This window comes from Macaca mulatta, chromosome 20, assembly GCF_049350105.2.
Source record: "Macaca mulatta isolate MMU2019108-1 chromosome 20, T2T-MMU8v2.0, whole genome shotgun sequence".
Lineage (NCBI taxonomy): Eukaryota > Metazoa > Chordata > Mammalia > Primates > Cercopithecidae > Macaca > Macaca mulatta.
Window position 1 is genome coordinate 2,666,028 of NC_133425.1, and position 21,937 is coordinate 2,687,964.

Genomic DNA, 21,937 nt, shown 5'->3' on the forward strand with positions numbered 1-21,937 from the left:
GGCACGCCCGCGCCCCTACCGCCCCCGCTCACCTGATTGCGGTTGTCCACCACCACCAGGTGCCGCAGGCCCAGGGCCCGGAACAGCTTGAACACCCGGGGAAGCGACGCCTCCTGCAGCAGGCGCACAGCCGTCAGTGCCGCCCACACGGCGGGGGCAGGCGGGACTTCACCCGAGCTGGCTCCCTGGGCCCCCTACCACGGCGTCCGGGCACGTCCTGAGCCCCCACGCCTATCTGGCCAGCCTGCTCAGCCCCTTGACTTCGGTTCTGCGGCCTGAAGCCTAAAAGCCTGCCAGGCCCCTCCACAGGAGACAAAGTCACCGACTCCTGGCCACCTGCCCGCCTCCCTGACCGCCCCTCCACGAGGCTCTGGACCCCAACCCCCGCTGTTCGGCCCCAGCCCCCTGCACCTATGCCCTGCACATGCCTGGGGCACCGTGTAGGGGGAGGGGTTCATGAACTCGGAGAGGTCCATGGTGCACTCCCGCTCGTCCTGGGACACGTGGATGGACTGAATGGGCGGGAAGCGCGGGTAGGCGTCGCGGAAGTCCTTCAGCCTCAGGCGCCGCTGCACCAGGCCCATGTTGGACCGCTCCACAAACACCTGCAGGCGGCAGGGCCCTGCATCAGGCGCCCAGCCAGCACCCCCTGGGGCCCCCACCCACCCGGCGGCCCACAGCCTGGCACGCACCTTGTGCTTTAGTAGGACGATGAGCTGGGAGCGCAGGATCAGGCCCTGGAGCCGGGCAGGCTGCGAGAGAGGCCTGCGGTCAGGGTGACGGGCCCGAGGGTGGGGGGCTGTGCTGCAATGCTGCGTCGGGCCCCTCTCTGACCCTGTTCCAGCCAGATGTCCCATCTGGGCGTGGGCCCCGTGTCAGCGGCTACCTGCTCACACCAGCCTCGCCATGGCATTCCACGTGTAAAATGCCACGGGACCCAAGGATCAGTGCCAGGGCAGTGGGGCCTGACCGCGAACAGCAGAAAGCCAAGGGCCCAGGGACGGTGGCTTTGCTGCAGGGCAGATGCAGCCCCACTGGGTCCCAATAAAAACCAACCCCAAACCTCAGTGTCCACATCTAAGGGACACACAGCAGCGGCCAAGCTGCGCATCCTGTCAGGGCCTCCTGACAAAGCCACGGCTCTCAGTCCAGCCTCGGTTCGGACCACAGGACCCTGCCAGGCCGCAGCCCCGCCCAGCCTCAGCGTCCACACGGCCCCCCACGGCCGCACTCTCAGCTCTCAGCACTCCTAGAATCAACAGTGCACCCAAACATGCAGCTTCCCTGTCCTGCGAACCTCGCCGTGTGCTTCCCACCCCTGGACTCAACAGCGGTCACGTGGCGGGACCCGGTCTACGGGGTGCCCGGTACCTGAGTCTCATCGGTGGGACCCGGTTTACGGGGTGCCCGGTACCTGGGTGTCATCGGCATGCTCCACCACGGGGAAGCCATTGTGATTGGACGCCGTGTCGCTCAGCACGTCCACAATGATGCCGACCTTCTCACGCCGCCTCAGGCAGGTCACTGGCGTGCTCATCACCTCCCTGCCAGAGCAGCCCCGCCACACAGCCCGTCATGCGCCACCAACTCCCACGTCATCCCCGCGGGCTGGTGAGGTGTGAAGCCACTGGACAGGAAAGGCGGGGCTGCCTGGAGCCCGCGAGCCATGCACCCCGCCCCTGTGCGACAAGAGGCCACTGGACACCCTCCCCACCCACAGCTGTCGTGGGCGCTGTACCTGGCAGTGAGCGAGTGCGAGGTGACCGGGGCCTCCCAGTGCAAGAAGGGCACACTCTGCAACTGAATGTGCATGTCGTACAGGCCCTGCGGGCGGGGCGCGACACAGGCCTTGAGGAGCCCACACCCACCCCTGGAGCCCCGAGACTACCCCTAGGAACCCAGAGGCCGCCCTGGAAACCCGAGCCCACCCCCTGGGGACTGGCTGTTTGGAGGCTGGGCTCACAAGGGCCCCTCCCCAACGGCAGCACCCGCGCGCTCAGGGTGAGGCTTTGAGGCCCCGGCGCACCTCGATGAAGACGTCGCCCACGATCTTGGCGGTCATGAGCACCAGCATGATGGGGAAGCCGTAGGTCACGTTGCTGGTGGCCTCCATCATGATGACCGTCAGGCTCAGGGTCATCCGCACGATCCCGCCTGTGGGGCCATCAGGAACCCAGCACGTCCACCCGCCTGGCTCAGGGTCACGTGGCCACCACCTTCTCTGTGCAGCACCCATACCATCCACCTGCCCCCAGACCCTACCCCGCAACGACAGCCACGGCCCCTCCAGACCCTGTGGAGCCCCCCACCCACTGGGCAAGAGCTGGGACCTACCCAGCTGGGCCGCAGCTCCCATCAGGGCGTATTTGCCCGGATCCGCCCAGATCTGCGGGAGGTGACATGGAGAAGGTGTCAGTGCGGTGGCAGGTCCAAACCCACCAAGATACACAGACGGAGGAGGCCCTGCCTAGACCCCAGCCCAAACCGACCAAGACACACACACGGAGGAGGCCCTGCCCAGGCCCAGCAGCCCCATGCCCAAGAAAGAACCCTGTGGCCGTGCGCACACACGCAGAACGGCCCAGCACAGCACACCCTGCTGCGGAGGCTGCGCCCTCGGCCTGAGCCAGGCGCTCGGCACCAGAGGAACAGAGGAGTGGCAGGCATGGAGGGTGCAGAGGGCACGGTCACCATGCAGCAGCCCAGGCCAACTAGGGAGCGCCGCCCAGCATGAGGAGGAAACTCCAGCACACAGGACACGGAGAGCCCCGCGAACACGAGGCTCGGCCAAGGAATCCAGGCATGGAGGCTGCAGACGGCGACTCCCCGTAGAGGCAACGTCGGGGGCAGCAAAGCCAGAGACTGGAGGACCCTGGTGGCTGCCAGGGCTGGGGGCCAGGGAAGGCGGGGCATGCGTGTCAGTGGGCACAGGGTTTCCAGTCTGGGATGACGGAACACTCTAGAAGCGGCAGCGATGGCTGCACTGCCTCACGAATGTGAGAAACGCCGCTGAATTGTCCTCTTTAAAATGATTGAGTTTTATGGTATGTGAATCGTGTCTCAATTTTAAAAAGCAAAACAAACTAAAACAGACCCTTCTGTGCAGGGAGATGGCAAAGCACGCAGGCCTGGGCAGCCGGAGACGGGCAAAGCACGCAGGCCTGGGCAGCCGGCGACGGGCAAAGCACGCAGGCCTGGGCAGCCGGCGACGGGCAAAGCACGCAGGCCTGGGCAGCCGGAGACGGGCAAAGCACGCAGGCCTGGGCAGCCGGAGGGCGCTTCCTGCCAGGGCCTCTTACAGGTGTTCAGTGTTATTTAAGCGACTGACATGAGAAACAGAAGACATACAAGGGAACCCAGCCCCAGCGGAGACAAGCACAGAAAGAAAGCCCGCAGAGGCCAAGGTCTGGCGGGCCGCGGATACGGCCCTGGCGCCCGGCCTCCCAGAGAGCAGCCCTGGGCGGGCGTCCACCCCATGGAGCCTAAAAACAGCTCTGTGGCAGCCCAGAATCACCCATGCTTTTTATCACATTCTCAAGAACGAGGACATAGGCCTCCACCCCCAACCTTTGCCTGGTCCAGACTCCACACAGGCTGTGCTGCCACAGTACACGTGCTGTCACCACAGCAGGACAACGCTCACGGCCCGTGAACAACGCGAGGCACGATGCTTTTGTCCTGCCCTGGGACCCCTGCTCCGGTCCGCACGGCCACAAGACCTGGCTCTGCTGCAGGGCCCCACAGCCTCCCCCTCCAGCCCCACTCACCGCCGCCCCCGTGAGGTAGGACAGGGAGATCCCAAAGAGCCGGCCCCAGGCAGCCCCGATGAGCAGGGATGGGATGAAGACCCCAGCAGACACGGTGAGCCCATAGGTCCAGCAGGCCAGGAAGAAGTAGACCAGTGTGAACAGGCCGAGGGTCAAGGGGTTGTAGGAGCCTAGAAGAGAAGAGGGGCTAATGAGACCTCCACATGACTCGCGCCCTCCGCAGGACCGCCCTGCCCCGCTGCCCAGTCTTGGGCCTCACAGTCACCTTCCAGGAGCCCAGCGGTCCCCAGAAGGCTCCCTGTTCTCAACCTCCCTGGGAAGCAGAGAGTCTGCAAGGATCCGTGAGACCACAGGGCAAGAGGCTCTGCGGGGCCCTGATACCAGCAGCAGGAGCCGTGTCCAGGCGGGCGGCCCAGGCACCGGCCGCACAGTAGAGCCGGGTCTAGACTCCATGGTGGGCACTATGGTGCAGCTTGCAGCCTGGCTCTGGGAAGAGGGTGCCCCCTACAGCCTGGGGTCCCTTCCTGCAGCAGGTGGCATTGCACTGTGCATGGGTTGGGCGAGGCTGCCAGGGGACACCATCGCAGAGGTGAAAGGCTGGCACTCCAAGGTCACGGGCTACGCTTCCATGAAACCCTAGTGGTCGGGCGAGGCCAGGCCGCGGCCTTGGTGTGGCAGTCACCAGGCTGGGCTTTCTTCTGTTTTTTTTGAGAGGGTCTCATTCTGTCACCCAGGCTGGTATGCAGTGATGTAATCACAGCTCATTGCAGCCTCAAGCAATCCGCCTGGCCCAGCCTCCCGAGTACCTGGGACTGTGGGCACACGACCGTGGCCGGGTAGTTTTGCTTTTTTGGCAAAGAGAGAGTCTTGCTAAGTTGCCCAGGCTGGTCTTAACCTCCTAGGCTCAAGCGATTCTCCTGCCTTGGTCTCCTCAAGTGCTGGGATTACAGGAGCAAGTCCCTGCTATCATCCATGCTAGAAATGACCCCCCAGCCCGGGGCTGCGACCTCGGCCCACAGGGGACACTCAACCAGAAGGCATCGCCCACGCCCGGATCCCGGGGCCTGCCCGGTGGCACTGCCCACACACACCTGGCGGGTCGTGGAAGAGGCTCACCACGCTCTTCTCCGGGGTGTTGAAGAAGGCCGCGGCCATGGAGTTGTACTCGCCATCTGCACAGAAGAGCTGCGGGGTCAGGAGAGAGCGCGTGTTGGGAGGGAGACGGGCCGCTGGGTCGCAGGCACAGACCTGGCGGCGCCGTGAGAGGCCGTGTACTCTGTGCCCGGCCAACATCGGGGCAAGACCACACAGCCCCGCCATCGGGCGGGCCACGGTCACAGAGGGAAGGAGGACACATCGGGCGGGCCACGGTCACAGAGGGAAGGAGGACACATCGGGCGGGCCACGGTCACAAGAGGGAAGGAGGACACATCGGGTGGGCCACGGTCACAAGAGGGAAGGAGGACACATCGGGCGGGCCACGGTCACGGAGGGAAGGAGGACACATCGGGCGGGCCACGGTCACGGAGGGAAGGAGGACACATCGGGTGGGCCACGGTCACGGAGGGAAGGAGGACACATCGGGTGGGCCACGGTCACAGAGGGAAGGAGGACACATCGGGTGGGCCACGGTCACGGAGGGGAAGGACACACGGCCCAGGCCCAGCAGGGGCTCCAGAGCCATGTACAGCCCTGGGGGTGGGTCAGCAGGACCCTGGGCTGGGGGGCTGGGGGGCTGTCCGTCCCTGGAGCCGGGGAAGGTGGGCCCAGGTGCTCACAAGCTCCTAGAAGAGGCTGTCAGGTGCCCCGGTGACACAGGCCCAGGCCCAGAGCCTCCCAGGCTCCAGCAACACTGGGGTGTTGTCCACGGGGCTGGAGCAGAGTGTAGCAAGGCTGGTCAACCCCACAGCCCCCAGCCTCCCACGCCTCTAACGGTTTGCACCTGTCCCGTCAGCTCACCCCGCCCTGCACCCACTCCCGGCACGGCACCCACTGCTCTGCTGGGCCTCTAGGCTCTCCCCGTTGTGGATGTTTCCTGTTAACAGGGCTACGTCACGTGACCTCATGTGTGGTTCCCCTGAGCACGGTGCTTTCCAGGGCAACCGTGTCACAGTGCAGACAGACACACAGACTGTGGTGAGCCGTGGGCACCAGGCACAGGCAACTGTCTCACAGTGCAGATGGACACATGGACTGTGGTGAACCGTGAACACCAAGCACAGGCCCGGCTGTGGACGGAGGTTTGCATTTCTCCTGGGTTCACATCTACGGTGTCCCCAGGCTTCTGAGACTCGCCCCATGAGGCTGCCATTCTGGGAAGAGGACTGGGGGGAGCCTTTGGCCCCCACACCACCGCCTGTTTCCCTGGCACCTCGGCAGACACCTGGCCTCCTCAGATCTGGGTGGACAGGACTAACCCTGAGACCTGCCAGCCTGTGCACTTCTGGAACTCGGTGGGGTGGGCAGCTCTCCTCCCGTGGCCTAAGCAAGGCTCCTGGAGGCCGCCCTGTGGCTGCCCTGCCTGCTGGACCCCACCTGGGCCCAGCTTCCCACCTGCAGCGGGTAGGACATGGAGCCCCCCTGCAGGGGCTGGCAGTCCCTCGACGAGTAGATCAGCACAAAGGCGACCGTGGCCGTGACGGCGGCCACCAGCATGGCCTCGACCACCTGCAGGCAGGGCCGGTGGATGTACCTGGAACCAAGAGTCAGGCTGCATGGCAGGCAGGACAGCAATGCGGCCCCTCAGCAGCTCCCATGGCAACCCAAGTCCCTGACGGAGGACACTGGGGGGGCCGGGGTTTTTTTTTTTTTTTTTTTGGAGACGGAGTTTTGCTTTTGTTGCCCAGGCTGGAGTGCAATGGCGCGATTTTGGCTCACCACAACCTCCACCTCCCGGGTTCAAGCGATTCTCCTGCCTCAGCCTCCCGAGCAGCTGGGATTACAGGCACCTGGCACCACACCCGGCTAATTTTGTTTATGTATTTTTAGTAGAGACAGGGTTTCTCCATCTTGGTCAGGCTGGTCTGGAACTCCCGACCTCAGGTGATCCGCCTGCCTCGGCCTCCCAAAGTGCTGCTGAGATTATAGGCGTGAGGCACCACGCTGGGCCAGGCCGGTGTTTAATCGTCAATCAGACGCCCGAATGTCCTGGGCTCGTCCTCTTCCCTGGGGTAGACTCCTCAGCAGCAACGCCTCCCAACACGTGAGAAGTGGCGCTCCCCGTGCCCCGGCTGCACCCGATAGCATTGAAATTGGCACAGACCAAGAAGGAAGAGGCCGGGAGCAGGACAGCTGCGGTTGCTACCAGGCAGAGCCGGGCGAAGGTTGGGCGTGCCTTGCCCAGGCCCGATCCCACGAAGGGCCTCACTTCCTACCCAGGGGCTGTCCTCCCGGAGCCCTCACGCTCCAGCCTCGGGCTAGTCCGTCCCCTCCAGGCCCCAGGACACATCTCTCCTGAGCAGCTCCACTGGGAAACCATCAGGCAGGAGGCTGCACACACAGCCTTTCTTTCAGCTGTGGCCTCGGACTGTCAACCCCACGCCACCATGTCTGCTTTCAAAGGGCCTGTGTGGCCACGCCTGCCAACACGATATGCAACGCAGTTTCTCACCTGATTCGAAACATGGTCAGCCAGTAGTTCAAGGCGTTGAACACAGCTCCGAGCACACCGCCTGCAGACAGGGGAAAGGCCAGTCAGCGAAACGAGAGGAAAGGGGCAGGCCTCTGCCCTCCAGCTCCCAGATGGCAGCAGAAGCTCGAGGGTTTGCCAAGGGAAGAGGAGGGCAGGGGGCTAGGGGTCCAGGTAAGATGCTTCCTCCCCATCGTCACACCCTGAGGGCTGGGGGCGCTGTTTCTCAAAGGCTCCGCCTTTCTTCAGGGAAAAGGTGTCGTGCAGAGCAATAAACGCTGGTGGGACCAATTCTACCTCTTAGAGGAAAACCCATCCATCCCTGCAGCCCTGTGGTTTGTGCCAACAGAGAGATAAACAACAGGAAGCCACAGAAGCAAAGCTTTTGGCTCCCCACCCCCAAGCGTGCTGCCCATGGAAAAATCTAAAGAAGCAGGCCCCCAGGTGGCCCTGGGATGAGGGCAGGCTCCAGGGAACCACGGCCTCTAGTCCAGCCGAGCCAGGCCCACAGGCCGTCCCCGCAGAGCTGGGGGCAGCTCTTACCCACCACACCCATGGCGATGAAGACCGGGATCTCGTGGATCGTGTAGGCCATTTTCTGTGCAGAGAGAGGGAGAAGGCAGAGGATGTGAGGGAAAAGGCCCACAGCTCCTTTCTGCTGAAACTCAGGACCACCGTCGTAAGAGAGCTGTAGCCACACAGCGCCTTCCCGCCCTTCCACGCAGGCCGCGGAAGTCCACAGGAGGGAAACACGCTGGGTGTTTTGAGCAGGTCTGGCCCCTGCCTGGTGTGGCGGCCAGGGAAACTCTCAGAGACCCTGCCACCCTCAGCACCCGGGGCGGGGAGGGCCCCAGGCACTGGGAACACAGCCGGTGATCCCCCAGTTTCCTGCGCACAGAGCCGTCCTGTCGATGGCACGGGGAGGCTCTCCAGCCCAGGCCCCAGGCTGCCTGAGCCCACCTGCCCCCACAGCGGCTGCTGCACGTGCCCCCAAGCCATGGGAGGCCCCATTCATGCAGCAACTGTGAGACATCCCAGGTGCCCTGCTGGTCACATGGCGCCCTGACCTGAGGGCAGCTTGGGGTGTCTTCCTGCAGCCCCTCAGGGTCCTGGAGCTCGCGCAAGAGCTTGGCTCCACAGCTGTGAGCCAGTTTTCTAAAGGACCAAATCCTCAACCTGGGCCTTAAGCAAACAGGGTCCTGGCCCAAGATGCGAGGTGGGCGAGGTGGCCGATGGGACAGGTACCTCTGAGTCAAACCTTCCGAAGTTGATGAGGCCCGGGCTGGACAGGTCCCACATGTTCCCATGGTAAATGCTCAGAACAAAATTCAGAGTGAACGTGGAGATCATGGAAGCAAAGAACTGCGATAGAGAGCAGGAAACCAGCGCCCTCAGAGCCGTGCTCCCAGCCCAGGGCCCACGGACCAGCAGGGACCATGGCCCCTCCTGTCAGCCGGGGGCCAGGAGTCTGCAGACCCCGCCCAAGGCAGAAGGGAAGGGGCTGGAGCTAGGGGCGGGCGCACTGTGCCGGGGAAGGAGGGGCTCAGCCCTCTCTGAACTTGCCACTGGAGAGCAAGAGGGGAAGGTGGGGCAGGACTGGGTTCCTGGCTGTTTGATTCCCCACCCGGGAGCCAACTGGGGCTGGCAATGGTGCCCAGGACCAAGGGCGAACTGGGCAGCAAAGGCATGACCGCCGCTTTGGGCAGGGCCAGGGCCTGACAGACCTACAGGGGGTCCAGGTCCAGCCGCAGCTTGATGGGTGGCCCCAGGGCGGACCCCATGGTGGGGACTGAGAGTGCAGCATGCGCCCTGACGGGGAGGCAGCCATCAGCAGGCACTTACGATCCTCCAGGTCAGGAATTGGTTCCAGAAGGATGCACCCTCCTCCAGGCTGAACAGGACCCCACCTGGAAGGCAGGCGGCCGGATCGGGTGCCAGCTGGACACAGGGCACCATGCCCACCACCAACTCCCGCCCCCAGGCTCCAGGAAACTCAGACCATGTCAGAAAGAAGCTACTGGGGTAGGCCCCAGCCACACAGAGAGGAACCCCAAGGGAGGTCCGAGGGCTGGGCCCGAGCACACTGCCAGCTGCCGCTGGCCGCTTCCAAATGCCCCGGCTGTGACTCCAAGCCTCTGCCCACCCTCAGCGGGTACTGGGCCTACAGACAGGAGACCGTTTCTTCCAACACACAGGGTGAGGGCAAAGCTCCAGACCAGGCACAGCCTTCCTCACCCACGGGGGCTCCAAACGCCGCTGACACTCCGGCCGCAGCCCCTGCGGAGACGAAGTCCCGCTTCTCTGTGTCTCTGCGGAAATACTCGAAGATCTGCAACAGAGACGGACCCGGGGCTGGGGCAGCTTCCTCGAGGGCTCAGCTCTCAGAAAGGCAGAGCGGCCACCAGGACAGGGGCTGCGCAGGGGAAGGGGCTTTCAGGACGACCGAGTCACCAGCTCTGATTCCTGAAGAGCGCCGCGCTGCGGACCACGGCAAGACAAAGCAGGGTCGGCACAGCCACCGGCAGTCCAGGGAAACACAGAAAGACCCAGCCAGGAGCTCAACTTTCCAGCACACACAAGGTTCTGAAAACCTCCACCCTCTACCGAAAACCGCACGGACGGAAACCCAGCCTTGCTGTCGATGTCTGTACTGTGGGAACGCTGCCTACCACTAAATTCACACACGGCCGGGCGTGCTGGCTCACGCCTGCAATCCCAGCACTTTGGGAGGCTGAGGCGGGCGGGTCACCTGTGGCCAGGGAGTTTGAGACCAGTCTGGCCAACATGGTGAAACCCCATCTCTCCTAAAACAACGAAAAACTTAGCCAGGTGTGCTGGCGGGCGCCTGTAATCCCAGCTACTCGGGAGACTGAGGCAGGAGAATCCTCAGATTCTCAGAAAGACTCCATCTCGAAAGAAAAAAAAAAAAAGAAAGAAAGAAAAATACATTCACATCCAAATGCAGCTCAATCCCCACCAACGTGCTGGGGACTTCTTGGAGGAAAAGTGTTCCAAAGTGTGTCCTAACAAATAAACATCAGGTGGACACACTTGGTTTCAGGTTCTGTGCTCCTCTGAGAACTCAGCCGCTTGGAGCCACAGACCCCTCCCACGGGAAACACAAATGCGCGTGTGGCAGGGGACCCAAGGAGGGAAGCAGTGGGCCGTGCGGAGGACTCGCCGGGCAGGGACTGTGCCCGCTGGCTCTGGGAGCCACCCGCCAGGCTGTCCTCAGAGGGGGCTGGGGCTCCCGGCAGGGGGTGCTGAGGGAAGACCATCTCCCGGAGTGGCGCCCGTGCCTGTGCCCATGGCATCTGGAGCCCACCCACACAAGGTGGAGAGAGTAGCACTCACCTTGAAATCCCGTTTCAGTGACGTTGACCTCCCCTGAGAGATGCCGGCGGCGATCACTGAACCCGAGTGGATCATCGGCCCTTCCTGGAGACCAGAAGGACCCGTGCTCAGAGACACAGCTGGGTGTGGCGGCCCTCGCGGGCCCGGTGGCCTCAGGCTCCAGCTGGCGGGGCCACGGGCACTCTGTTACCTTTCCCACGGCCAGGCCCCCGACCACCGACAGGATCACACCGGACACTTTGATCACCAACGTCTGAAACACAGGGAGACGCACGGCCTCTGATGAAAGGGCAGGCGCCGCCTTTGGACCTGAGCCATAAAACAGCCCCGATCAGGCAGGGTGGCTGGGACATGGGACATCCAGGAAGGGGCTGGCACGCCCAGGGCTGGGTCTCCCCATGGCCACAGTGGACGCTAAACAGCAGCCAAGCGGCCCCCACACTCACTGGGGGTCCCGCCCTCTGCGGCCTCGGCATTCATCAGGGAAGGGCTCTTTCCTTTCCTTCCTTCCTGAGGCAAAGCTGGGTCGCCCGCCCCGTCCTACAGGCGTGTCCTGCCTCGGCCAGCGTGGCCAGCACAGGGGAGGTGTTCCCGCGAGCCCTGCCTAGCGAGGCCCCGAGGCCCCTCATACGCCCGGCACAGGAAGAGTGGTCACCTGCGGCTCCACGATGGCCCTCCCAGCCGCTCCCCGCCCCAGGGGCCTCGTCCTCTCCACCCGAGGTGGTGTGTAAGGTGTTTCTCATCAGCCTCCCCGCCCCAGGCCAGAAGCCACGAGGGCGCAGACCCCAAACGTGAGGCGCTGAGCGCGTGGGGTGTCGGGGAGGGCTCTACGTTAAAGACGCTGAGGAAAGCAAACGCAACCCTCAGCCAACAAAAGGTACGGAGCAACATCCCAGAAGGTTCAGGCCAGCCTGGCGTGGGTGACAGGCCGGTCGCCATTCCCAGCTGCTCCAGTAAACCTGGCCTCCCACCACGGGGCAAGGGCATCCCAAGGTCGCCTGGGAGCTTTCACCAGAGGGGACACACTGGCCCCACTCCTTGGCCATGGGGACCAGGCCCCGGAAGCACCCCCAGGGGGTGGCTGCCACGCTGCCCACCCTCCCCAGATGGAACGGGGCTCCAGCAAGTCTCAGGCTAAGGAACGCTGGCGGCACCGACAGAAGCAACCACAGCGGAACTGGGCGGAACCGGGTCAGGGCTCCAGCACCTCCAGAACCAGACGCTCTGATGACACCAAGTGTAAACGAGCATGAGGCAAACCGACAGCAGGAAACAACGCTACACGCACAGTACTACAACAGCGTCCACGGTCAGTCGCCGCCATGCAGCCCATAGTCACAGACGCACTGCACAGCTGTGGCGATACATGCACCAGACGAGCATCTCGGCACAGCTTACTCGTTTTTAACGTAATTTAATATGCGCACATACCAGCTGTTACCACTTTCAAAAAAAAAAAGGTGACCCCTTTACACCCAGCCAGCCCACCAGCACGCAAGGTGGCCGAGGCCAGTTCTGGAAGCTGGGCAGACAAGAGAGCTGCTCCTGAACCAGCAAAGAGCTGGTGCCTCCCTGCCCAGCCAGGGCCCCCCCCGCACCCAGGGCCACTGCACCCTCACCTTGAGCCGCACCACGTGGGGGATCTTCACCCCGTTGAGGAAGCACTTGATCTGGGGGATTCCACTGCCAGCAGCCACCGGCTGAAAAACGGGAAGCACGGCTGAGCAGGTCACGGCCAGGCTGAGATAGACCCAGCCCCACAGGCCCAGGAGCCCCAGGAGCCGGGGAGCTCAGCACACACATCAGGGCCTGAGGGAAGGGGCCTCATGTCGCGTGGGTAGCTGCTCTCACTCTTCCCAGCCCAGGCACAGATCAAGGACGTGGTGGGGGCGGAGGTGGAGATGGAAGGAGGGCGGAGTGAGGAGGCTCTAGGAGGGGCGGAGTGGGGTGACGGTGCCCAGGCCTGTGCTGCTGGGTTAGGAGCAGCACCCGGGGCTCTGGGGGTGAAGAGGCCCTGGTGTGTCTGCTCCTCCTGAGGCTGTGAGTCTGGACCGCGTGATTCCAGAAAGTGCCCAGGTTCTCAGCCAACGTGATGGTGGGGGTGGGTGAGCTGCAGGGGTTCCTGCCCATTTGCCAAGCCCCCCAATCCTTCGTGGGGTCCGACATGGCTGGGGCACCTACCTCTATGAAAGCCACGATCACAGAGCCCACCAGCACGAAGGCGGCGTTCAGCGTCGCCCACAGCAACAGGGAGAAGGACAGCCCGCCCTTCTCTGTGAACTTGTCGATATCTGGGGTTCATCAAGGAGGGCTGGCTATTTCCCCGTCAGGACCACCCACCCTGGACCCCGGCCCTGCCCCATGGCCCGGCCTGGCAGACGCCACTCTGCTTGGTGGAGCCATGACGCTCCCTGGACATCCCAGAGACATCTCACAGCCCAAGCATGACATGGATGCAGCCAGCCTGGCCAGGCCACCTCCACCTGCACTGGAACACGCCGGGCTCAGGACTTCCGCCCGGGACTGAACCCAGGCCACGCCCCCGCCCCCAACCTGCACCCGCCATGCTGGGAAGGATACTGCCCTTGATGACCCTGTACTTGAGGCCGGCCAGGTTCTCCACCACGATGTCGATGAAGCAGGCCACGAGGCCCGTGAGGATGCCGATGAGGGCGCAGATGACCCAGCGCTTGATCTCCACCGTCCGGAAGGCCTGCAGGGGTGCGGTCAGGGCAAGAGTCAAGCAGGGCCCCGGCGCAGCTCGCTCTGGAAGCAGCAGGACTGCCCAGACCACCTGCAGGCCCTGGGATTATGAAGGTCCCAGCATGCACGGTGCACTGAGTCCCACAAAGGGCAGTTTCTGGCCAACATCCGAAGCACACCCGGGGCCTGAGGGTGACTCAGGGAAGTGGGCGACTTCCCAGCAACTTCACAGCCAGTGGTTGCTATGCTGGGCACTGCATCTGGCGGCGGTAGGAGCAGCCTTCTCGGTTACGGTGACCGTGACCCTCCCGTTGTCTCCAGAAACCAAAGGAACCCACCGGCCTTGGAGGCGGGGTCAGAGGACGATGGAGGAGGCGTGTCGCAGACCCAGGCCCAGTCAGCACCAGCGCCTGCACCTTGGGACCCCGCAGGGAGAGGCGTCCAGCTCACCGTGTGGTTGATCCGCCGCTCCTCCTCCAGGAACAGCTGGTTCTCACTGTTGTCATAGTCCAAGCTCTGCAGGCCGGGACAGCAGGGGCAGCACTCAGCACCGACCCGACGCCCCGGGTGCGGGCACAGGAGACCGGGAATGGGTTTGGAGGGGACAGAGGCCAGGTCTCAGGGTCAGGGAGAACAGGAGGACGCCCACCTCATACTTGAGGGACAGGAGCTTCTCGTTGTGTGGGATCTCCTTGGGGAAGGGATGCGGAGGATCCATATCCTGTGGCAGAAAAAGGCAAAGAGAGAAGCACGGTTGACAAGGCCACAAGGAGAGAGGCCCCTCTCAGCTCACACACAAGGCTGTCAGCATCCCAACGCCAAGGATGAGGACACAGCGAGAGAACTGCAGGTGGGGCACGGGGGCTGACGCCTGTAATCCCAGCGCTTTGAGAGGCCGAAGCAGGCAGATCACCTGCGATCAGGAGTTCGAGACCAGCCTGGACAACAACCTGTCTCTACTAAAAATACAAAAACTAGCTGTGTGTGGTGGCAGGTGCCTGTAATCCCAGCTACTTGGGAGGCTGAGGCAGGAGAATCCCTTGAACCCGGGAGGGGGAGCTTGCAGTGAGCCGAGATTGCACGACTGCACTCCAGCCTGGGTGACAGTGAGACCCTGTCTCAAAAATAAGAGAGAGAGAGAGAGAGAGGGAGGGTATGACGTTGGACCCTTACCTCACACCACATCCAAAAATTAACTCAAAAGGGATGAAACACCTAAAACTGTAAAATTCTTAGGAAAACACGGGTCAGTCGTCATACTCTTGGGTTAGGCAGTGGTTTCTTAGATACGACACCAAAAGTACAAGCAACACAAGAAAAAACAGATTAACTGAACTTCAGCAATCCAACCCATGCTGGGTATGAAGCGCATGCGGTCCCAGCATCTCAGGAGGCTGAGGCGGGACGATTGCTTGAGCCTGAGAGATCAAATCCAGCCTGGGCAACACAGTGAGACCTCATCTCAAAAAAAACAATAATTATTACTTTTTTTTTTTTTAAGACAGGGTCCTGTCACGCAGGCTGAAGTACAACGGTGTGATCATGGCTCACTGCAGCCTCAACCTCCTGGGTTCAATCAATCTACCTGCCTCAGCATCCTGAGTAGGTGGGACCACAGGCACATACCACCACACCTGGCTAATTTTTGTTTTTTTTTCTTTTTTCTTTTTTTTTTGTAGAGACAGGGTCTCACTATGTTGCCTAGGCTGATCTCGAATTCCTCGGCTCTAGCCATCCTCCAGCCTTGGTTTCCCAAAGTGTTGGGATTACAGGTGTGAACCACCACACCTGACCAGAAAAAAAAAATTTTTTTTTTGAGGCAGGGTCTCACTCTGTCACCCAGGCTGAAGTGCAATGGCACCATCTCAGCTCACTGCAACCTCCACCTCCCAAGTAGCTGGGACTACTGGTGCCTATCACCAGGCTCAGCTAACTTTTATATATTTTGTAGAGACAGGGATTCACCATGTTGGTCAGGCTGGTCTTGAACTCCTGAGCTCAAGCAATCCGTCTGCTTCCCAAAGTACTAGGATTACAGGCATGAATCACCTCGCTCGGCCATAACTTTCTTAATTAAAAAAATTTAAGCATCAGAAGACACCATTGAGAAAGTGAACAGAAAACCCGCTGAATGGGAGAAAACTTCTATAAATCATGTACCGGATGAGAGATTTACATCGATATATAAACAACCCCTGCAGCTCATGTATAAACACAACAGATTCAGTTTAAAAAGGGGCATAACCAACACACGTGTGGCCGGCTGGGCACCCACTCCAGCGCCTGAGGCCAAAAGTGACCGATTGCTGAATCTCACATGCTCAATTTTTCCCTTGTCTCCTAACTCCTGCTCCTCCCAAAGCTGACACCAGAGCAAAGGCTTTGAAGTCCAAAAAGGCAGTGCTGAAGGCATCCACGGCCACAAAACACATCTTCCCAAGGCCTTGTGACTCCAAAGGCAGCACAAACACATCAGAAGGGCAGCCCCAGGAGAGGGGCTGCTGGCAGTGCAGGACAGTGTCTGAGCACGGCGCCAGCCTCCGGGGCGACTGCAGCAGCAGAGCTCAAAGGGACACAAGGCTAAAGAACACCCGAACAGGTGGACTGAGACGCCTCAGCCTCTGACGTGGCCCAGGGCAGAGCTGGATGGGGCCTGATGGGCAGGAGGAGGGTGCCCAGTGTGTCGCCAACATCAGGATCATCTCAACAGAAGTCCCGCTGGCTGATCTAAACGCACGTGCACAGGATCCGCATAGACATCTCCCCAGAGATGATGAGCGGATGAGCGAATGGCTCCCGGCACTGGAGGACTCCCAGCCTCACTGGTGGCTGAGGCACAAACCAAGGCCGGCGGGAGATGCCCCCGAGGGGAAGGATGCTGCTGAGCTCAGGACTCCCGGGGCAGCCACTGGCACAGGAACATCTAAACCCCTGCCCTCTGAAGTCAGAGAGCATCCAGCCCCTCTCACTCTCCTGGCGCTCCTCACTGCTCCCCCAAGATCCCTGTCTTTGCCCTGTCCCAAAGCCAGGTCCAGCCCCCTCGCTGCCCATGCTGCCACTGCCGTCCTGACTGGCTTCCTGGCCCCACACAGCCTGTTCACCCCTGTCCAGGTCCCTGGCGCCCTGCACTCCTCCGTCTCAGAGCACTTCCGCCTGGCTGCTGGTCCAGCTGCCTCTGCTCACTCGGCCTCGGGGGCTGCATCCCCCCGGGGAAGTCTTCCCTGAGCCACGGCTCTGGGTCCCACTATCTCCCTGCCACTCAGCCCCTGCCCATCCTGGTCACCCTCTGCTAAGATGCAGCTCCGTGGGAGGACAGGGAACACCCCCAACTCACCGGGTCCAAAAGCTCATCATCCAGCTCCACGTTGCTCATCTGTCCGATTCGGAAAAGCGCAGCACGTGGTGACTAAAAGCAGAAGAGAAATCATGAGGACGCTCAGGCGTCACACGCTCTGCACCGTGGATTCTCACTCCCACCGCCGCAGCCCCGCCTCACCTGACCCTGCCCGGGAGCTCAGGAACGGGCCAGGCCAGGCCTGCCTGCTGGGTGGGGGCAGCAGGGCTGGGGTGGGCCTACCTGGGCGCTGGAAGCAGGACTGCTCCGGCTGCCCCTCGGCCTGTCAACGAGAAGCCCAGCCCCTGAGCCCAGGGAGTGAGCTCCCTGCTTTAGACTGAAGGCGAGGCACCTGCCACCCACCAGGAAAGAAGGGCTGGAGAACACGCCGCCACCGACGCAGTGCCCGCCACAGCGCCCAGGTCATCCCGCCCAGCCCTGCTCCCGAGGCCCTGCTCAGCCTCCTGCCACCTCCACAGAGTCACCTCCACTGTGGCCTCTCTGAGTCCTGAGACACAAACGGCTCCCCAGTGTTCACGCTGCCCTCCCCACAGGACACCCAGCTGTCAGGTAGAGTGGGCGGGCTCTCGGCCACCTAAGGTTTTGTGGCCGCCCCAGCTCAGGGCAGGGGCAGGGCAGCGGGCCGTGGGTGGCATGGTGCACATGTGACCTACAGAGCTCCCGCCCGTCTCCGGCACCTCGCTAGAGCCAAGGCGCTGAGGCCAGGCTAGGGGGAGCCAAGACCTCAGCCTCCTTTCCTCAAAAAGATCCTTGGGAGACGACTCCGATTTCCCCTATCTCCTGAATCTTTACCCACATCTGGGGGTGTGAAGGGAAGAAGGGCCGCCTCCCAGGTGGAGGGGCCCATGCCCAGGGCACCCGCTATCTGCATCAGAGAGCCCCTGTGCCTGTCAGGAACGTGTCGGCAGAGCAGTCCAATGGCTGGCACCGGCCGCGGGAAGACCACCGAGGCTGCCGCCCGCCTTCCCTGGGAGCAGCCCTCCTGGTCCCCAACGCCGTCCCCTCCTCATCCCCCATCTCTCCCTCCACCTTCCCTGGGCTCAACCTCCCACCCCAGGTTTCAGCAGGACCTGTAAGTGCTTCTTGGTGATAGAATTGCACGTGATGACGTCAAGAGCCCACTGGGCCGAGGTGGGGACAGGGAGACGCATAGGAACGGCCTGCACTGGGGCCCGATTCTCCTCCAACCTCCACCTGCCCACAGGGATCACGATTACCACACACAGGTAGGGACACGGACGCAGAGAAGGAAGGTCTGGGATCTGAGGTCACTGCAAGCCAGGGGTGGGGGTACTGCTTTCTCTGGAGTGCTCACCCCTGAAAAGACGGGCTCCCCAAACCGCCATCCCCAAAACTGCCTTCAGAACCGGACCTTCCCAGTGGGGTGCGGCGCCTCACGCCTGTAATCCCAGCACTTTGGGAGGCCGAGGCGGGCAGATCACTTGATGCCAGGAGTTTGAGACCAGCCTGGCCAACATGGGGAAACCCCATCTCTACTAAAAATACAAAAATTAGCCAGGCTACTTGGGAGGCTGAGGCTGGAGAATTGCTTAAAGCCGGGAGGTGGAGTCTGTAGTGAGCCGAGATCGCGCCACTGCACTCCAGCCTAGGTAACAGCAAGACTATCTCAAAAAAAAAAAAAAAAAAAAAAAAAGAAAGAACCTGAACCTGACCTTCCAGCCCACTGCCCTCCAGGGACCCCTTCCTCAACCATCGTCCTGTTCGCAGCCCCCGTCGCCCTTGGTGTGCACCCCCCCGCCGTGTTGATGACCCAGTGAGTGGCCCTGGGTGGGGGGGACCTGGGCACGTGCCACTGGCCCTTGGCAGACACCAGTCAGGGCATCCTCCTCTCCCCAGGCAAAGAGCACCCCCAAGCCATCACCATCAGAAGCCAGGAGCAGAGACCAGAGGGACAGATAGACCCACAGGTGTCTGCCATGGCACCTCCACGCCCAGGGGAGAGTGTGGGAGGGGCTGGAGTGCACTGGTCCTGCTGGACAGAGGCCTGAGTCCCAGGGCACCCGCCCTTCCTCTGCCCCCAGCCTCGCCACACACCAGTGGCTCTCCCTGAGCCCCCAGTCATAGGTGAAACTCAGCTTAAGTCTCCTGCCACACAGGCTGACAGGGCGGGAGGAGGAAGGCGCCACGGTCCAGGCACGATGGAAACGGTGGCCTGGCTGGCTGCCCCCTCCCTCCCGCTCACACTCACACCAAAGCCCCCAGACTCCAGGTCTCACACCCAGAACACAGCCCTGTGGCTGGCACTGGGCCTCTGAGCCCCAGCTCCAGGTGGACAGGTGCCCTGGTGCCCCAGAGACCATGAAAGCCAAAAGACCCATTTCACCATCAGGAGGGGACCCCACGTCCAATTGGGTACCCCATGGGACACAGCCTGCCCGCAGGGCCACTCTCCCCATCACTCAAGACGTCTCTCCGAACGCCACTCACGGCCTGCTGGGCTTCTCAGGCTCTTCCTTGTTGGAAATAATGGATCATTCTGGCCAGACGTGGGGGTTCATGCCTGTGATACCAGCACTTCGGGAGGCAGAGGCAGGAGGATGGCTTGAGCCCAGGAGTTTTTTTTTTTTTTTTTGAGACGGACTCTTGCTCTGTCGCCCAGGCTGGAGTGCGGTGGCGCGATCTCGGCTCACTGCAAGCTCCGCCTCCCGGGTTCCCGCCATTCTCCTGCCTCAGCCTCCGAGTAGCTGGGACTACAGGCGCCCGCCACCACGCCCGGCTAGTTTTTTGTATTTTTAGTAGAGACGGGGTTTCACCGTGTTAGCCAGGATGGTCTCGATCTCCTGACCTCGTGATATGCCCGTCTCGGCCTCCCAAAGTGCTGGGATTACAGGCGTGAGCCACCACGCCCGGCGAGCCCAGGAGTTTAAAGCCGACCTGAACAACACAGTGAGGCCCTGACTTTACACAAAACAAAATTAGCAAAGTATGGTGGTGTGCACCTGTGGTCCAAACCACTCAGGAGGCTGAGGCAAGAGAATTGTTTGAGCCTGGGAAGTCGAGGCTACAGTGCGCTCCAGCCTGGGCGACACAGCAAGACCCTATCTCTAAAATTAAAAAAAAAAAGGCCAGGCGTGGTGGCTCACACCTGTAGTCCCAGTACTCTGGGAGGCCAAGACAGGCGGATCACCTGAGATCAGGAGTTCAAGACCAGCCTGACCAATATGGAGAAACCCTGTCTCTACTAAAAATACAAAATTAACCAGGTGTGGTGGTGCATGCCTGTAATCCCAGCTACTAGGGAGGCTGAGGCAGGAGAATCGCTTGAACCCGGGAGGCAGAGGTTGCAGTGAGCCGAGATCACACCATTGCACTCTAGCCTGGACAACAAGAGTGAAACTCCGTCTGAAAAAAAATAAACTAAAAAAATAAAAATAAAATAAAATTAAATTAAATTTAAAAAAACCCAAACAAAACGAAACAGCCATAGTCACGCATCCTGGGCACCAGGCCTGGAAGGCCTTCAGGTGAGCCACCGTCTACACTGCAACAGCACCGTCCCACAGCAGCAGGCAGAGCTGGCTGTGAATGCGGTCAGGCCAAGCTGCAGTACGTGACCAGCAGGCCACTCCCACTGCTGCCGCCCTGGCAGATTCGAGAGGGGTGAAGGGTGAGGGGATCCCCCCAGCAGGGCATCAGCCGCCCCTGCCCAGAGTGAAAGAATGGGGCCCTGGCGCCTTCCCTTCCCAGCATCTCTTTCCTTAACTCTGCCAGGGCTTTGAGAAGGTAGCTTTTGTAATGGAAAAACATGACGCTTACCTCACATTTAGTGATGCATTTTGTGCACTTACTTTCTTTTTAAATGCAAGCTCTTATAAATTAAACACTAGATGCTGTTCCTCAAACTCCCGCCACACACAGCAATCTGCACAGTCCCAAGAGCCGGACACTAACTGAAAACAGCCAGGCTCAGGAACACGTGAGCCAACACTCCCGAGAGGCGGGACTCGGGCCGGCGGGGAGGCCAGGTTGCCAGGGTTGGGGTGGGTAGGACTAGAAAGAGGGGTCTGAGAATGGCCTGCACCCCCTTCCTGGCGCTTATGCGGATCTACATGCCTTGTACCAATGACACTCTCTCGGTTTTGGTGCCATGCTGTTACAAAGAGGGAAACGTTGGGGGAAACTCGGTGAAGGGTACACAAGCCCCCTGTGCTACCTTCGCAGCTTCCTGTGAATCCAGAGTAATTTAAACGTCAAAAAACGGCCGGGCGCAGTGGCTGATGCCTGTGATCAAAGAGTGAGACTCTGTCTCAAATAAATAAATACATAAAATAAAAGTCAAAATAATGTATAGACAAGGGGAACAACATCAAACTTTTAAACTCCTGGTTTTTGGTTTTTTGTTTTTGAGACGGAGTCTTACTCTGTTGCCCGGGCTGGAGTGCAATGGTGCGATCTCAGCTCACTGCAAGCTCCACCTCCCAGGTTCACGCCATTCTCCTGCCTCAGCCTCCCAAGAATCTGGGAGTACAGGCACCCGCCACTACGCCTGGCTAATTTTTTTTTTTATTTTTTAGTGGAGACGGGGTTTCATTGTGTTAGCCAGGATGGTCTCCATCTCCTGACCTTGTGATCCACCCGCCTCAGCCTCCCAAAGTGCTGGGATTACAGGCGGGAGCCACCGTGTCCGGCCAAACTTTAAAACTTCTACACATCAAAGAAAACAACAGAGCAAAAGGTAACCTATGAAATTAGAAAATATTTGCAAACTGATAAGGAATTAATATCTGATAAGCGATTAACATTCAGAATACAAAAACTCAGGATCAGGTGAGGTGGCTCATGCCTATAATCCCAGCACTGTGGGAGGCCAAGGTAGCTGGATCACTTGAGGTCAGGAGTTCAAGACCAGCCTGGCCAACATGGTGAAACCCTATCTCTCCTAAAAATACAAAAATTAGCCATGCATGGTGGCAGGCACCTGTAATCCCAGCTACTTGGGAGGCTGAGGCAGGAGGACCACTTGAACCCAAGAGGCAGAGGTCGCAGTGAGCTGAGATCACACCACTGCACTCCAGCCTGGGCGACAAAGGGAGACTCCGTCAAAAAACAAAAACAAACCGAAAACCAAAAACAAACATAAAAACGCAGTGTCTGAAAGTCCCATCTGTA

The 21,937-nt window shown here is 60.8% G+C and overlaps 1 protein-coding gene across 17 annotated transcripts in view; it reads right to left on the bottom strand.

Annotated features, from left to right (window-relative positions):
- Positions 1 to 21,937, bottom strand: part of CLCN7 (chloride voltage-gated channel 7) — a 35,905-nt gene that overhangs the window by 1,563 nt on the left and 12,405 nt on the right. For 2 of the 17 annotated variants that reach the window (XM_077985093.1, XM_077985092.1), the window contains exons 2-26: positions 17,878 to 18,001; positions 16,949 to 17,069; positions 16,787 to 16,858; positions 14,102 to 14,173; positions 13,903 to 13,968; positions 13,330 to 13,462; positions 12,931 to 13,040; positions 12,369 to 12,449; positions 10,940 to 11,002; positions 10,750 to 10,833; positions 9,631 to 9,724; positions 9,238 to 9,302; positions 8,641 to 8,757; positions 7,939 to 7,993; positions 7,378 to 7,438; positions 6,321 to 6,459; positions 4,859 to 4,952; positions 3,768 to 3,937; positions 2,335 to 2,386; positions 2,027 to 2,154; positions 1,739 to 1,824; positions 1,415 to 1,544; positions 693 to 752; positions 425 to 605; positions 33 to 110 (exon numbers count right to left, since the gene is read on the bottom strand). In XM_077985093.1, the coding sequence (XP_077841219.1) occupies positions 33 to 110; positions 425 to 605; positions 693 to 752; positions 1,415 to 1,544; positions 1,739 to 1,824; positions 2,027 to 2,154; positions 2,335 to 2,386; positions 3,768 to 3,937; positions 4,859 to 4,952; positions 6,321 to 6,459; positions 7,378 to 7,438; positions 7,939 to 7,993; positions 8,641 to 8,757; positions 9,238 to 9,302; positions 9,631 to 9,724; positions 10,750 to 10,833; positions 10,940 to 11,002; positions 12,369 to 12,449; positions 12,931 to 13,040; positions 13,330 to 13,462; positions 13,903 to 13,968; positions 14,102 to 14,173; positions 16,787 to 16,825 (2,158 nt within the window). In that variant the 5' untranslated portion in view covers positions 16,826 to 16,858; positions 16,949 to 17,069; positions 17,878 to 18,001. Of the gene's footprint in view, positions 1 to 32; positions 114 to 424; positions 606 to 692; positions 800 to 1,338; positions 1,609 to 1,672; positions 1,825 to 2,026; positions 2,155 to 2,334; positions 2,387 to 3,767; positions 3,938 to 4,858; positions 4,953 to 6,320; positions 6,460 to 7,377; positions 7,439 to 7,938; positions 7,994 to 8,640; positions 8,758 to 9,237; positions 9,303 to 9,630; positions 9,725 to 10,749; positions 10,834 to 10,939; positions 11,003 to 12,368; positions 12,450 to 12,930; positions 13,041 to 13,329; positions 13,463 to 13,902; positions 13,969 to 14,101; positions 14,174 to 16,786; positions 16,859 to 16,948; positions 17,070 to 17,877; positions 18,002 to 21,937 lie in introns of all 17 variants that reach the window. The other 15 variants (XM_077985096.1, XM_077985097.1, XM_077985098.1 and 12 more) reach the window with 11 other exon arrangements.